This window comes from Macaca nemestrina, chromosome 7, assembly GCF_043159975.1.
Source record: "Macaca nemestrina isolate mMacNem1 chromosome 7, mMacNem.hap1, whole genome shotgun sequence".
Lineage (NCBI taxonomy): Eukaryota > Metazoa > Chordata > Mammalia > Primates > Cercopithecidae > Macaca > Macaca nemestrina.
The window spans coordinates 89,407,790-89,424,888 of record NC_092131.1 but is presented as its reverse complement, the minus strand read 5'-3'; the positions used below and the strand labels follow the sequence as shown (position 1 = coordinate 89,424,888).

General features: G+C 49.4%; 1 protein-coding gene and 1 long non-coding RNA gene across 3 annotated transcripts; one reads left to right on the top strand and one right to left on the bottom strand.

The window, feature by feature from the left end:
- Positions 1-1,009: 1,009 nt before the first annotated feature.
- LOC112423164 (uncharacterized) lies at positions 1,010-14,684 on the top strand. 2 transcript variants are annotated; one of them, XR_011626051.1, is made up of 5 exons: positions 1,010-1,023; positions 7,219-7,342; positions 7,942-8,186; positions 10,562-10,648; positions 10,903-11,381. It is a non-coding gene; the product is annotated as an uncharacterized lncRNA (long non-coding RNA). The 2 variants fall into 2 exon arrangements; XR_011626050.1 differs by lacking the exons at positions 10,562-10,648; positions 10,903-11,381 and adding an exon at positions 13,460-14,684 and having other exon boundaries at positions 7,942-8,301.
- Positions 4,569-16,978, bottom strand: LOC105499236 (golgin subfamily A member 8C-like). The gene is given in 17 exon segments (XM_071100547.1): positions 4,569-7,364; positions 7,451-7,606; positions 7,703-7,803; positions 7,886-7,986; positions 8,121-8,179; positions 10,469-10,553; positions 10,821-11,039; positions 11,419-11,502; positions 11,704-11,805; positions 11,913-11,999; positions 13,032-13,065; positions 13,067-13,139; positions 13,235-13,319; positions 13,408-13,429; positions 13,431-13,453; positions 14,863-14,922; positions 16,837-16,978. Coding segments are annotated over 17 exon segments (1,476 nt in total). The 5' UTR covers positions 16,861-16,978; the 3' UTR covers positions 4,569-7,203.
- Positions 16,979-17,099: the final 121 nt, after the last annotated feature.

The following is a 17,099-nucleotide window of genomic DNA, read 5'->3' as shown; positions in this document are numbered from 1 at the left end:
TTGATGTCATGCCCAAGACCATCATGCACGTCATAATTAACAATGTGCATGCACTGCCCCCTGGGGCCTCCTGTGGCACTGGAGATGCTGGTGGCCATGTTGGCCTGGGGAAGATGCCAACCAGCCCTATGGGACCAGGTTCAGGGAGGGAGGCATGGTCCAGACCAGAGCTGTCTTATAGAAATATAACATGGGACTGAGGTCAGTGGCCCATGCCTGTAATCCCAGCACTTTGGGAGGCCATGGCGGGAGGATAGCTTGAGCCCTGGAGTTCAAGACCAGCCTGGGCAACATAGTGAGACCTGGTCTCTACACAAAAATTTTAAAAATAGCTGGGCTTGGTGGTGGCACGTGCCTATAGTCCTAGCTACTCGACAGGCTGACATTGGAGGATCACTTTGAGCCCAAGAGATTGAGGCTGCAGTGAGCGGTGATTTCGCCCACTGTACTCCAGCCTAGCAACAGAGCGAGATCCTATTTCCAAAAAAAATCAACAACAACAACAACAAAAACAAAACTAAGTAGACAGGTGTCATGGTGGCATGTTAGGTCCAGGGTCCCCTCCCAGATCTGTGACCTTGGACAAGTGACTTTTCCTCTGGACCTCAGTGTCCCTATCTGAGTGAGAAAAGGGCAGTGGGGAGGCAGATCTTTCAGTCCAAGTGGTGTAAAAGCCGCATCTGAAGAGGCATACTCAGGGCACAGTCCCAGCAGGGACCAGCAGGAGGCCAGGGCAGCACAGGCATCAGGTCCCAAACTCCTTCCCTCTTTGCCCACTCTCAGATGGAGGAGTTCATCTTCTCGGAGCTGCTGTCCCACCTGTACTCGCGTGGGGACCAGAACATGCTGATGGAGGAGTCAGCAGAGCAGGCACAGCGGCGCGATGAGATGCTGCACATGCACCATGTGCTGAAAGAGGAGGTCAGCATCATCAACTACGTCAATGCGACCACCATCAGCACACCCACGGGGGCCTGTGGACGACTCCTGGCTGCAGGTGCAGAGCATCCTTGCCAGATGCAGGTACCAGGGCTGGCTCCCACGGCCCCAAAACTCCCCAACCTCCATGGCTGAGCCTGCGGGCTCTGGGAACAGGCTCTGTGCCCAAGCTGGAAGACATGGGTGTTCTCTGGAGTCATCAGAGAGCTCGTGGTTTATGGTGTAAGGGCTGAGAGCTTGGAGAGGCTTGTGTGTGGGGTTGTACTCTGAGGTGGCCAGAGGCCTAGGAATGTCATCCTGGGCACACCGTACTTGTTGTGCAGTCTGAGTCATGCTGCCAGGGGAGGCCATCCAGCTCCCAGCCTGGGAGTGCTGAGAGCCAAATCCACTGCAGAGTAGGGGTGATAGTCAGGGTCTCACCTCTTCTATCTGTCGGCAATTCAGTGGTGATTGAGGATAAAACCTCGAGAGTCCCATACACATGATCAACCCACAACACACCTCACAGGCCAGGCAGGGACACACAGCCCTCTTCTCTCCCTCCCAGGTACCATCATAGCTGCTAGCTTGTGACTGAAGGCAGGGTCTCTGGCCCCCTCTGATGCACTACCGCCAGCCAGCAGAGTCACGCACCTTGGCCTGTTGCTCCTAGAGGTCGCCTCTGCTATTCAGCCAAGGGGACCACAGTGCCTGCTGGCCCGGCTGAGCTCCGCCCAGCAAGCCCGCCCACCTCCCTTGCCATGGAATCTCCCTCTTCTGCTTTTCCCAGCAGGAAGGGCCCAGCCTCACTTATGCAACCTGCAACCCCCAACAAGCTGAGGCTCCCCTCTTAGACTTATAAGTCTATAGCCAGTGGCATCCGGCTGCCTGCCCTCCCTGCCGTCCCCAGGGTCCTTTCAGAGGGTCCTGGGCTTTCTGACTGCCCAGAGGGGGCTCCAGCGATCACCCCAGCCATCCATCCCTTTTAGCTTCATAGTCCTGGTGCAAGCAGTGTTCCTTCTCTATCAGGCCTTGTGGCTGCTGCGTTGGGCTCCCAAATGCGAGAGGTGGCCCAGGGCCAGTGGGTTGGAAGACAGGGTGACCAGAGAAGAGGGAAGCCCGATGGGCTGAGCACTGGTCTGAACGGTGGGTGCACTGCCTGGGTGCTGTGGAAGAGGCCAGCGTGCGTGGGGTGGGGAGGGCCGCTGCAGCTCCCAGGCACTACCTGTGAAGCTCCGGCTCCTCCCTCCATCTTCCTCCCCTCTCCCCTTCAGCCCCTCTTTTCCAGGAAGCTTGCCACACCCGCACCTGCGCCCTCCCCTCCCCAACCCTCCCACAGCTGCTGTGGCACACCTGTGCTCTGCACTTACCTCACCAGCTCTCTGCTCACTTTTCTCTCTCCTGTTTTCTCTCTGCTTTCTCTCCAACTGCCAGCCGATCGGGTCCGGCAAGTCCATCCCATCCTCAGAGCCCAGGCACCTCTTTGACCTCTAAACAGATCCCTCCTCTTCTCAGAAGCCTCCCTTTCCAAGCTTGCCTGGGTGGCTGTTCTGTGACTCGACAGTGGCTCCCCCAGCCCCAAAGCCAGCCCCCTACATCTGTGACTTAGTCTGTTGTAGTGGTGAGCAGACACATCCAGGTGTGACCATTGCCGAAAACTTGTGCCCCCCTCTGTGGTACGCCCCTGCCCTGGTCTATAAATATCTATAAATACCTATATATATATATATATATATATATATATATATATATATATACACACACACACACACACATCTATATAAATATGTATAAATACCTATAATATAAATATATATATACACACACACACACACGTACACCTACATGTGACTGACCATCTCGCCTCTAGTGCTGGGAATCAGTCACCGTGCTGTCCTTTTGGACTCTTGTGGCCCAACAAGAGAAAGCTGTCCCCTGACATTGCCCCTCCAAAGTGCACCACCTCCAGAGAACCTCCCTGTCCTGCCCGACCTATGGACAGCCAGCCCCTGCCATCCCTCCCTGTGCAGGCAGCTGTGTGGCTTGACAGTCTCTACCAGTCCTGCTGTCCCTCGGCTGAGAATCAAACCCATTTCTGGACGACGGGGAAATGTGTTCTCTGCTGACTGCGTTCTCTGTGGAGCTCAGAGGAAGGGAAAGGCCAAGCCATTTCTAGGGTGCTTTTGGGAGCGGTGAAAAGGCCATACCCTTAAGGGACACTTCCTGGAAAGCCCCTGGAGCTTAGCTGGCTCTTATCCTGTGAAGCCGGCTCTGGCCAACAGGGGGCAGGGCCATGAACTCAGCCTGGAGGGAGCCTGTGAGGCAGCCAGCGGACACTCTGGAGGGACAGATGGAACAGGCCACCAGGTGCAGACAGGCGAGGGAGGCGAGGGGATGGAACGGAAGATGCCTGGGGTGGGTGGAGGTCAGTGCCCTTAGGTGCTGGTACCTGTCTTCCCGGCCATGGCTAGATCAGGCTTCTGAGCCTGTTGTCTGTCAGGGCCGGACTGTGCCCCCTAGGTGCCATGGTAGTCCTGGTGAAATCCCCTAGGTGACACCAGGCAGCATACAGGTAACACGCCTGAAAGGTCCACAACAGCCCAGCTGGACATGTTCAGACACTGGGACTCCTCCTTCAGTGGCACAAACTCCAGGACCCAGTGAGGGAAATGGGAACACACCAGGCTGAGCGGTATGACTAAATCCATTTATTCCAAATAAAAAGCAAAGTAAACAGGAGTCGAATCACCAGGGAGCCACAACCCCCTTCCCGCCTCCTTCCTCTGTCCTATGCCAGCAATAAATGAGTTTTCTAGCCACAAATAATTATTAGACCCTCCTCCCCATGTGCCAGCTCCAACCTCTGCTAGGTACGATACAGGGGTGGCTCTACCCTCTGGAATATACAAAACATTACGCAGACACAATATGTACATCGGGGAAGGGGGCCACCCCAGCAGCCTGTGCCCTCACTTGGTCCACAGTTTGCCCCACTGTTCTGCCTCAGCTACCTCTCTGAATAGGAAGATGAGAGACCCCCTGAGGGAAAACTTGCTATGGTGAGAGTAAGGAGGCCATCAGGCTTCCTCCGAACAAACCAACTCCACCAGCCTCTGGCTCTTAAATAACAATCATCATCATTCAGAAATTTAAGGACTCAACCCTGGTCAAGGTGGCAAAGGGTCTGTTTGTCTTTCCCCATTAGACAGAGGTCGTGTGTTGCTACCCTAATTGTAACGGGGTGACTGGGAAGGGGTGGTAGGGACATGGTGGCGGTGGAGACTCCAGCCCCACTTCTCCAGGCTTTGCTGACAGGGGCCTGCTTTTAATTTTTATTTTTATCCCATGACTTTTTCAAAAATCCCGTGACTTCTTTTTCATAACTTTTTTTGTAACTTTTCATAAAACATTTTCTACTTTTTTTGCCACAACTTTTTAACACTTTTTAATCCCATAACTTTTTTACCCCATAACTTTTTTAATCCCATAACTTTTTTGTGTTCTTTTAATAAACACTTGCATAGTTATATTACAGTTTTGCAAAAATGAAAGGGTATCTCATGCCAAACATGGCCAGTGTTTGCTCAATATCAATACGTTTAATACTATAGTTTTCAAGACACACAAAATAAAATTTTTAGGCAAAAACAGCACTTTTCAACAATTTAATAGCTTATTACATTACAGTAGCATCACACCAGCAGTCAATAATGCCACTTTAGGCAAAAGTTTTTCAGTATTTCCATTATACATTCTGTTTACAATAATTCATAAATTGGTAAAATTTATTCTAAGAAAACTTGGCAACTAAAGCTTTGGACTGGAATTGGCACTTCTTTCTCTACTTTTCCTTCCCACCATTTCTTTTAAATTACAGCATTCATATTTTAAAATGTTTCAACTTATTTCAGAACGTTAAGATAGCAGTTACTTTTTAAATAGTTATATATTTTTAAATGACTAAGATAAAGTTTTAGAGAAACTATATTATGGATAGGGCTGATTTACATTTTCAAATTTTCTAAAAATCATCTTTGCTTTTAGAACTATTTTTTTTCCATTTCTGGAAAACCTCGCAGGTTTAATCAAATACTTTAAAAATAATTATTATATATTGCAATTTTCAAATAGGTGTTTTGATTCTTCCTACAGAAATTCAAATTTATTCTGTTGAACTCACATTTAAAAATTCTATGTTTCTGATAAACTCTAACCTTCCAATGTTGCCTTCTAAGCAAATCAAAAGTGACCTTATACTGAATGAGGTAGAGCACAAATACTTGGCTGAATGAGGTATCACAAAAGACTGCATGCACTTTGAAGAAAGACTTAAGTTATTGTCATACAATTTCCATTGCTTTTAGCTTTCTCTTAAATATACGACAAATGCCTACACAAAGAGTGATATTTCAGTTAATATGGTAAATTTATTTTCCAGACTGACATTCAGCTTAAATATGCCAGTATGTGATTTAATCCATAGGCAGCTGATGAACACATTATTGTCAGATTGGTTACAGATGCTAAATGCTATCTGAAGGTCATTCCTAGTCATTGATATTTAACAGGGTAAAAGTGAAGTGATTTCAATGATAAAAGTACCTTTGAAATAATTTATCAATGTATTGGATAAAGCCAGTTTCAGAATGATAAAGAAAAAACATTAGACCAAATAATGTGGCTAATTAACAGTGATACAATTCCAGTCTGAGGGTTTAAAATGGACTTAAAGTAACTGTCTTTAAACTGAACTCAAAGAAGGCAAAAGTGGCAAGTTCAGAAAATAAAAGTCAAGAACAGGACATAGTTCACCCTTCGTAAAGAAGTTTGTGAGGAAATATAACTCTGTGATTGTATAGACATGTTTCCTGATAATACATTGACATTCACAAACAGTAGATTGCACTGCAGTTTGTAAACATTTTAAGTTGCATAAACTTCTCCTTGACTTTCAAAGATAGTATAATACTGTCTATTAAAACTTCTTTTTGTTTTAACTAAGTACTCTCACACATATTAGTTTATAATAATGTTTGTTATTATTTTTTAAAATGTTTTCCACTAAAGGAAAAGAAGTAAATTCCTATGTCAGAGTAACCAAGGTGGTTGAAGAATAAGTATTAGCCAGAGAGATCTAGATGGTAAAATCAATCTTCAAGCCTCAAAGACGCTCCGTGAACAGAGAGGAATGCCAGGTGTCACACAGCTTTCCTTCACTCTAATTCATCCTTGACTAGAGTCTGTATACCTGTTCCAGGGACATTTAAACTCTCAGAGGATTTCTTATGATCTTTACTAAATACATTAAGAAGAATGCCAACCAATGCCCTTTTGTGTACTGGGACATGTAGTCATGTGATTAAAACAGGTAACATGAACTCTTTTAAATGTATTATAGATACAAATGCTCTAAGCTAGGAAAGGTTTTCCACATCCACAGTCAATGATGGGAGCCTTTCATTCCTCAGAAATAATCCCTTTTTAGGTAATCGAGAAAGAGCACAACTGCTGCAGCTCATGGTGCAACATCTTCATGAGCCCAGAGCACACACAAATCCTGAGGGAACTACCACAGTACAGCGCTCATTCTTGGCACCGGAACAAATGAAACGCACTCTATCCCGCACACACCTGCCAGAGCAGGCCACTTTCCTCTTCTGTGAGATTTAAAAAGCTCCCCCAAAATGTTATTACTCCCATCATCAATACACAGAAAATGGGGGAAAGGCTGTTTCCAGTACTCGGCCTTTAAACAACTCTAAATGTCAGTACTCACAGTGGCATATTACAAAGTAATAAACAGTGCACACTTGAGGGAAAACCACATATTGAGCTAATGAAGGGCTCACTGTGACTAAGATTAGGTCAAACAATAGCAGAACATAAGCAAATTAAATTCTGTAATGAATATACGTGCTGCAATAACATTAAAAAAGCATGGCAGGCTATTCCAAACCAGCAACAATAGTTTTGTGCAAACAGTGGGTCTTTGTGTGTTTGACCTCCCACCATGTAAGGGCAAACTCGATACGCATGCTAATGACCTAAAATTATGAAATTAAAAAAGAAAAATGCTAAAGGATGCCAGAGTGAACATCAGTGAAAGCCACTGAGACCCACTCTCCTTTAACTTTTTACAAATAAACTTAAACTATAAATTAGAAACACAAATAATCATGAGTGTCTCTAACATTCAAATGAAGTAAATGAATGGTATAGGGAATTAACCCCATAACTTTGTTTCCTTTTGTAAAATTTCTTGACCAGCTCTGATGATGGTGATGTTTATCTCCTTCTCAGCAGCCAAGTCCAGCAAAAGCCCAAGCCTGGGTGCTCCTGGTGGTCCTGCACGATTGGCTGTGAAGTACGGTTGCCATGGGGAGAACCGTCCCTGGCCTCTCCTTGCGCAGGCTCCACGCTGTCGGTGAGGCTCCCCTCACAAAGATCTTTGGGGAGAGGGAGGCGGGGATCTGAGCACAGTGCGAGCCTCCCCTGCCCCTGCCTGCCCATCCTGCCTGAGGACTCTACTCACCACCATGCTTGTTGGCAGCCCCAAGCTCCTGGGGGGCTGGGGCTCCTGGACTGGGCTCATCAGCAGGGTTCTGGGCACTGGCCAGGAATTTGCTGTGCTCCTTGTTGTAGTCACCACAAGCCACAGCATCATCTCCTGCAGCTCCAGCAGCTTCACCTGGAGGGAGGGGTCCTCAGCTGTCATGCTGCTGCCGGTGCCCACCCTCACGCCCACCCTCAACCCCCAACCCCGCAGAGATGTTGCACACCCTACCTTCATCTCCTTGCTGTCCTGGGCCAGCCTGATGAAGTCCTCCTCCCCGTGCCGCATCTTTGGCACTACCCCCTGGCTCTATTATAAGGTGATGAACTTTCCTGTGGGAGGACAGGGCTCAGACGCTGAGACCCCTCTGATGGCCCTGCAGCTCCCCCTGCCATGCCCTGGCCTCCTGCTCACTGATGGCGTCTGTCTTTCCAGTACTGGATGAATCGAAGTTCTTGTTTCTCCCCCAGCTCACTCAGGTCCGTCTTCTCCTCCAGGAGGTCCATAAAGCCGCTCTGGAGCCAAAATAATGGTGTCACATCTTGGCAGCGACCTGCCCCACCCCTGCCTTTCTTGGACCATGCCAGGACTCACTCACCTCCAGCTTCTCCATGACCTCCTGCAGGGCCTGGTGGGTCTCCTCACTCACAGACTCGCCTCCAGTCACTGGGGCTGGGATCACTGCATCTGGCTCCTGTTGGGCAGAGGCCACCAGGTGAGCCAGGCACTGGCAGCACACTCTGTGCTCTTTCACCTGCTCTCGGAACTGTGCCTGCTCCTCCTGGGCACTGGCTCCAGTGGACTTGAAAAATGCCACCTGAGGGCAAGAGGTGAGCATTCTTGTAGGGGCATACACAGAACAAACGGGCAGAGAGGTGGAGTGCAGCCCCTTTCCTTGGGGCCTCAGAAAGTGCACCTGTTGGTCACAGGTGAAATGGTGTCTGACCACTGGCACCCAGAAGGGGTGAGGGTCCAGAGAAATCAGAAGGCAGGGAAACCAAGAGCATAAAGGGGTCTTGGAGGGACCACAGAAGAAGATGGCAAAATGGGTGCAGGGGGAGTCAGGCTCACCATGGCCTCCCAGCTCTCCAGGTCCTCCGGGACGGTCGGCATGGGCTGAGGTGCCTCCTCCTCCTCACTGTCCAGATGTCCTCCTCCATCTCCTGTGGGGGGTGGCCAAAAGGGTCCTTAGACAACCTAACAAGGGAGGTACTGTGGGCCCACCTCTACCTCCACCATCACTGTATAACCCTGAGCCAGTCCCTACCCAGAGAGGAATAAGCTGCTCTTCTTTACTTTTACTTCAAAGAACCAAGATCTTGCTATACTGCCCAGGAACAGTCCCACTACTGGTTGGTGTGGGAGTTCTGACCTGCTCCCTTTCTGACCTGGGCCAGTTCAGCCATCCTTAGGAAACTTGGTGGACCCCACTCCCAGGTGGTCACCATATTGATGCCGAACTTAGTGCAGGCACCGGGTCAGCATAATGACCAGCTGTTCTAAAGGTCTTTTCCAACTCCTCAATCCTATGTTGCTAACAGTCCCCCCTTCCTCCTGGGCTCTCTTCTCTTCCTCTGAGCAATCTCCTATGCCTTCCCCCAGGGAGAGCCCTCATGAGGCTCAACTGGGCCTTTAGCTGCTGGTTCTGCAGCCTAGCAGCTTCCAGATGCTCCTAAGGGCCCAGGAAAGAGTGAGAAGGCACGGAGTTTGCCAGGTCATCCCCCTCACTGCCCGTCCTCAGCAGCTCCCTGCCCCGGGTGTCCTGCAACTTTTGGCAGGCCGTCTCAGCCACCACTTTGCCCCAAGCTTCCTGCTGCTGCAGGTAGTTCATTAGCTGGGTCTGCTGCAGTAACTGCTTGTGCAGTGCCTCCTTTTCAGTGGTCAGTTGCTGATAGGCGGCCACCTGCTGCTGTTAGGTGGCCACGTACTGCTGCAGGTGACCCAGGTAATGGTCTGGCTGCTGCTGCTGCAGACTCTGAGCCTCTTGGCTCTTCAGCTCCACCTGCAGGAAGACCCTGGGCATGAGGGCATGTGGTGGCTGGCTTCCAGATTCTGGGCCCATTAATAGGGTAGCGAGGACCCTGGGGCTCTATCGCCTGCCCAGGCCCCTGGCCCCTTGCTCCAGGCCTAAGTGACGGCCTCCCTTTCCTAGAACCCCATGCCTCCTTCCCCAGCCTCGAATCTCATACCCTCTTCTCACCATTTAAACTGTAGGCCACAGACTGGTGGAAAAGCAGTGGGAGCCAACCACCATCTGCTAAGTGTGCTACATCCCTAGTGTTTGCCATGTATTATGTCATTTAATTCTCAACTCCTCTGTAAGGAGAATGCTAACTTCCTTTTGAAGTTAAAGAAACAGAGACTTAGAGATGCAAAGTACTTGAATGGTGACCAGTGGAACCAAGGCTGGAATCCAGTTTTAATCTAAGGAGTCTTTCTGTTTTGTTTGGAGACAGAGTGTCACTCTGTGGCCCAGGCTGGAGTGCAGTGGTGCAATCTCAGCTCACTGCAACCTCCACCTCCTGGGCTCAGGTGATTCTCTTGCCTCAGCCTCCTGAGTAGGTGGGATTACAGGCATGCACCACTACCACCGGCTATTTTTTCTTTGTAATTTTAGTAGAGATGAGGTTTTACCAGGTTGGCCTGGCTGATCTCAAACTCCCGACCTCAAGTGATTCTTCTGCCTCAGCCTCCCAAAGTGCTGGGATTATAGGCACGAGCAACCGTGTCTGGCATAAGGAGCCTCTTATACCACTGTCTCTTCCCCTATGACTGGGGCCTCCATGCCTCTAGCTGGGATGATGATGTCCAGACCTGGGAGGAGCCCAGGGCTACCCACCTCTAAAAGTCAGAAGGCAGGAAGCAAGAAACAGTCATAGGACTGCCCTCAAGGGTGCTGGCGTCACCTGCCCCCAGGCTGGAGCTGCCTCTGGCCTGGCACCTCCCCTCCCCAGAGGCTGGTGCTTGCTTCCCAGCCCTTCTTGGATGGGGCAGAGGTTACCGTTTCCTTCACCTCACCCAGCTTCTCCTGCAGCTCCTTTACCTGCTGCTCCAACTGCAGTGCGCTCTTGTTCTCATTGTTCTGGACAGAGAGAAGCAATCAGCAGCCACCCACTGCAGCTGGAGAACCAAGAACTTGGTGTCTGCCTCCCATGGCACCGGGAAGAGTGGAGGCAGGTGAGAAAAATCATTTCCTCTCTCCCACAACCACCAGAGCAGAGCTCTGGCTCACAGGTGCCTTTAGAAGTAACATTTCACATGAGGGCTACACTGCCCCATTTTACAGGTGGGGAAACAAAGGCCTGGAGGGATAGGGAGGAGGGCAAGCTCCCCAGGTGGGGCAACGCACCAGCTCCTCGAAGCCACTCCGTGGCTCGGCCAGCTGCTGAAGCCTCTCCTCCTGCTCCTGAAACCTCTCTTTTTGCCACCAGTTCAGGACACTCATGCGCTGATTGTTTTCCAACTGGGCTTGGAGTTCTCCTGCCATTCTCTCCAGTTGCTTCCTGAGGTTCTGCAGCTCCACCTCGGAGGGCACTGCTGGGGGATCTGGGAGCAGGGGTTCAGCTGAGAAAGGAAGCAGACAATAAGGGACTCTGGACTCCCCCCTGCCAAAAAAAAAAAAAAAACCCTCCTCTTGGTGCATAGCTCCTCTCAGGCTCCCCAAACTTGGACTCACTGCAAATGTTTCCCTGCACCCAGATGGTAGCCAATCTTCCAAGCCACTTTCAGATAGAGAGCACTGTGGGTGGCTGACACTGGGCCCTCTTTGCTGATGGGGACATTGAGGCTTATGGAGATGACAAGACTTGCCATCCCCTGGCACAGAACTCTTTCCCTCTGCCTCAAAGCCCTTCCATCCACCCACATCCCTGGGGCACTCTAAGCCACCCCCAGGGCCCTCTGATGACAGGCCTGCTCCTAGGTCATTCCAGCCCCATCTTAGCCCTCTGGTTTTTGAGTTTGGACAAGCTCCTCTCCCGCTTCTCTACCGGACATGTATCATGCTTCTTCTCCTTCTTCAATGTGCAAACCTGCCCAAAGCACAGTGGAAAATGGCCCTGGAGAGAGGGGCTGGTGGCTGGACAGGCTACCATCTCCCTCTCTGCCCCCACCTCCACAAAACCCAGACCCATGACCACCTCCGGCTGTACTATTCCCACTTTACAGATGCCCAGAAAGATCCAGTGACCTATCTAAGGTGGAGGGTGGGGGGCTGAAGAGTCAGATCTCACCTCCTGTGACATTTTCCTCATCCTCTGCTGCCACTGCTCTCCTTTTATATGTTGAGCATATTCATCTCTCTCTAGCTGGACTTGTTTAAGCGACTCCTTCAACTGCAAGAATGGGCAGAGAAGTTAAGAAGGGCTGTCACTGGTCCTCACCTGCTCCTCACCACCTGGGGTTATCTTCCTTCCACATCCCTCCCTCTGCAAAACCTCACCCATGTCAGGTGTGCTTTCAACCATGCCTTCTCCTGTATGGACTGCTCTAACTGCCACTCAATAAGTGCTTTACTGAGGCTCGAGAACTGGATGGTGAAGAGTGAGAAGTTTCGATCTGGGGAGCCTGGGCCATTCCACACACTGCCCCCTAAAAAGGGCTAGGGCTAGGCTCAATATACAACTTGGTCAGTAAAGATCAAGACATTTCCAAGCCCATGGTCTGGTTTTTAAAAGAACTCAGTCAAGTTGGAAGGGACAGGGAAAGAGATCGAATTTACAGCTGGCTAACGGAGGCCCAGAGAGATCAGATAATATTGCTATTGTTATTACTGTTATTATTACCACTGTTTGAACCTTTATGGAGTGCTTCACCAGGTACCATGCTAGCAATCCCATTTAATCCTTGCAACCAACATAGGAGACAGTTACTATGGTTACCTCTATTGTGTAGATGAAAAAAACATGGAGTATTTGAGGTTAAGTGCTTGTCTAAGATCACTTAGGCAGAGCTGGGATTTGAACACCCAGGTCTATCTGATTCTCTAAGCCCGTTTTTCTTGCTGGAGGTGGTGGCACAGATAGGAAGGGGAAGATTAATCTTTTGTCCACTTTTTGAAAGGATGATACCTTCGCATAGCCCAAAACTCAGAAGGTACAGAAGGGAAGTATCTCCCAGCCACACTGTTGCTCTCTCCTGAATTTTTTATGAACCCTTGCAGACATGTGTTATGTATATTATCATAGTGTGTACACACACACACATACACACACACACGTTTCCTCTCTCTACAGAAATAGTAACATATTAAAGATATTCTTCTGTACTTTTGCAGTACAAGTACCCAATACCCCATCTAGGACTTGGCCAAGACCACAGCCAGGTAAGAGCTTGGCCTCCAAGCTCTGCGTCCAGTGCTCAGTCCCCACAGTGCCCCTCAACTCACCCATAGCAGCTGAATCAGCCCCAGGCTGTCTCTAACAACCACACACAAAAGCAGTGGGAAAAGGCCATGCTGCATTCTGGGCAGGACACTCCATCCTGCAAAAGGGAGCTTTAGGCTCACTCCTCCATCTGTGAAGCCAGGCTCTCAGGGGACAGGGCAAATGGTTGAACTCACACTGATCTCCTTCTTCTCCTGTGTGATGGTGACAGCAGAGAGCCTGCTCTAACTCTGCTATACGCTGCAATGAATGTTGCAGGCAGCCGGCCACATCCTTGGACTCATCTGTAATGAGAGAGTTGAGATGGGGCCCAAAGGACTCCCGCTAAAGACATGTCAAAGTACCAGGTTGAAGGATGACAGGGTGCCCAGATTCCTACCTTCATAGTATCTGAGAGAACGTTTCATGTGATATAGGTCTGTATTTAGTTTCCCTTTCTGTGTGTTCAATCTCTGGATTTGAACCTTTGGGAGAAAAGCCAAGCAAGTGCTGAAAAAGAAGGAAAGAAACATTCTCCGGAGGACAGGAGGGAACTGCACAGCCTCCACTCACCTCTAGCTCCCTTTTGGCTTTGTTTCTCATTGTTTGATTTCTTTTCCTATAGGAAGAGGAAGACAGAGCTCTTACCAGGGGGAGGCAGAGATGGCACAGCAAGAGACAGGCCCCCAGAATGCCACCAATGCCCCAGGACAGGCCCACCCATGGAACCAGGTTATCAGGGACCCTGTGGGGATGGGGTGGAATCTGAGCCTTCTTCCCCAGGCTGGGAGTGGGTGATACAAGACTGGGGCCTCTACATCTGAGTGCCCCCCAAACCCAGCCGTCATGTCACGAGGAAACAAAGAAATCACGTTACTACTTCCAGCTGATGTCCCACTTGTTTCTTCTGTTGTTTCTTTGGGGAGAGTCAAATTAAGGTGACGGATGGTGGCACCCTCAGCTCTATTCCCCAGACCAGGAAGAGTAGGCAGGGGCCAGCAATGTATTTTAAAGGCAAAGTTCTCAGACATAATGGGAACACGAACTAGTAAACTCTCCTGAAACTCCCAAGGACAGAGGATTTGGGTCTTTGTTGGTTTTTGCCCACAGCCACAGAACTCAGTCTGAATCTGGAATCTCTTGAGAGGAGAGTAACATAAGCCTCTAGAGATGGAGTTTGAGAAAGGCCGCCCCTTCTGCCAGCTTGTGATTTAGAAAAGTGCGTTCATTAATAAACATTTACTGAGCATGTACGGACCAGGTACGGTTCTTCACAGCACATATAGGATGGAAAAGGACAGACAGGAGCCCTTGGTGCTGAGATTTCCATTGAAGGGGGTCTTTAAATCTCAGGCTCTGAGAGTTAACAGAGACCTTTGATACTCACTACCTCCTCTGGAAACACGAACCCAAAAAGGAGAGGTGGCTTGTCCAGAATCAAACAGCAAATTAGGGACCAAGTCACAGCAGAAATATGGGGCCCCTGACAACCAGTCAGGCCAGCACTTCCCCGAGAGGCAAAAACCCCAGGGTGTGTGTAGCAAGGACTGGAGCAGGGGTATCTGGAGAGGAAAGAGTCGGCAAAGAGGACAGTAAAAGAGAGCCGTGCTGCATGCTCTGGGGTCCCTCCAGGTGAGGCCTGGGTGCCCCAGTTCCCATTTTGTACTTGGAACCAGGGTCCCCCAACCCCTTTCTTTGGGACCCCAAGGGGAAACAAGCCCAGGATTGGCAGTGTGGAATCAGGGGACCCCACTGTATTCTTACCAAAGATTTGATGGTGTTATTCAGTTAACTGATTTTTATGGACCTCGAGCCCAGGACTACTGCTAGTTCTTGGCACAGGCTCTGAGGCACATGCAGCGAGGAGAAGGTGGAGGAGGAGTGGGGGTAGAGATAGAGAGAACAATCATTAGGGCTGGGGTGTGTGTGGGCTGTCTCAGCTGGCAGAGGGACACCCAGTCCCCGCTGTGGGAGGAGGCTGGAGGGCTGGCCTGCAGGGTCACTGCACCTCCACCCAGAGCCACTTACCTCCAGATCCTTCAGGGTAGCAGATGATGTAGGGCCCTCCCCGTGGATACCTCTTGCTGACTGCAAGAGATGAGAGTGCACATGGAGATGTTCTGTCCCCCTCAATGTCTAAGCCCTCTGACTTCCTTTCTTCCCCATCAACTGGCAACATTTTCTTTTCTGCCTATCTTGGGCCCTTTGTCCCATAACTCTTTTGTGCAAACTTCTCTCATGGTTCTTATCTCCCACCATCCCACCCTGGGACCCTTTCAGTGAGTCCTGATGGCAAGTGGCTGTTCTCATTGTCCTGGCTTCCCCTTGAGACTGGGCATGGGGAAAATCAAAGAGCAATGACCATATCCTGGGTGTCCTGGGTGTTTACAGCAGGCCATGTACTAGGGATTAACATAAAAACAACAATAACAAATCTCATTTAAGCTTCACAAATGGAAGTAAAAAAATACCACCTCTATTATACAGATGTAAAAAGAGAGACCCAAAGAGTTCAAGCAACTTTCCCTAAATCATATCCCTAGCAGTCGGAGAGGCAGGAATCAAACCCAGAATTCCTTTTTTTTTTTTTTTTTTAAGATAGAGTCTTGCTTTTTCTCCCAGGCTGGAGTGTGGTGGCGCAATCTCGGCTCACTGCAAGCTCCACCTCCTGGGTTCACGTCATTCTCCTGCCTCAGCCTCCTGAGTAGCTGGGACTACAGGTGCCCACCACCACGCCCAGCTAACTTTTTTTTGTATTTTTTAGTAGAGAAGGGGTTTCACCTTGTTAGCCAGGATGGTCTCTATCTCCTGACCTCATGATCCTCCTGCCTCAGTCTCCCAAAGTCGTGGGATTACAGGTGTGGCCGATCGTGCCCAGCCAAACCCAGAATTCTTAACCAGTACCCAACAGTCCATCCACAATCTTAACAATTACCCTGTACTGCCCCTTGGGCCCCCTGTCCCCAGAAGTCTGGCCAGCCAAGACTCCATTCCCAGGTGAGTGGCAACCACCAGAAGTGGCTGTCTCAGGGCTACTGCCATTTGTTTCCTGTTCCTCTCTGCTCCTGCTGGAACACCAGGGTTGTTTCTCTGCCAATATTCTTTTAACTGTGGGAAAGAAGAGCAGTAATACTCTTGAGAACTATCAGCCCCTACGGCCACATCTTCCTTTACAGTTTTTACAAAATACTCTTATATACCACCTGATTTAATGATACCAACAACTGTACAAGGTGTTGTCACAATCATTTAGTGACCGAGAGGGATTGGTATCATGGCTAGAAAAAAACAAAAAAGAAAAAGGCGATAGTGAAACTTTGAAACTCAAGTCTTCTGACTCTAAGCTCTGGGGTTTTGCCAAGAATCAGCAGCTGCCAGGGACCAAAACCAGAGGCAGAGGCAGAAAAGTAAACATTAAGTGGCATGAATTGTATGTCATGTGGTTTAGAGCCATACATCCTCACATGTCTGTTAGTGTGGAGAATTGTGACAGTACCTCTCAAACTTTTATATCAATGTGTCCTCATGGCAGAAGGAAGCCTTTCTGTTAAATCTGGGAATTTATCAGAAAGAAGACAACCCAAACCTCATTTCAGAGAGAAGTCTGGTATACTCTTAGAAACCTATGTGACGGTCATCCCTAAATACCTTAATGTTTTTTCTCTTGATCTCAAGAGAATCAAGGGAAACTGATGCTTCAGAAAGATGTCCCACATTTATCCTGTGGCACTCAGAGTACCCCAGGTTCAGATAATATGAGGAAGATTCAAGCTGTCAAGTTCAGTTTCCCAAGATCTATTCCACAGAAGATGAGCAAATCTCACTTCAGAGACCACTGAATGAAGGGCAGTCTGGTCCCAGACCATGGAGAATTAGAATATGAGGTGGAGAACTCAGAAAAAAATAGAAGTAGAAGCCTGGAAAGTAAAAGCCTGGGAGAAAAACCAAACCAAACCCATCCCCCATTGCCACCCAGAGACACTGTTAATGTTTTGCACTCACGGGGGAAGTGTAGGCTTTCCCCATTGTCAGTGTCTATGTGAAGGGAGTAAGGCAGCCTGAAACCTCTTGCTCCTGGGTCCCATAGTCTCCATTCCCCTTCCAGCTGGAAATTTGTGCTGTGACCAGAGGAACCAGAAATGGGGTGACAACGCTTAGGGGACTGGATTGTAAGATCAAAGGCTGGTCTTGCAGTAATGACAGTTCCTAGGCAGATTGTGACCTCATTACATTCCACTCCTCCTGGTCGGGGGTAGGGACCACAT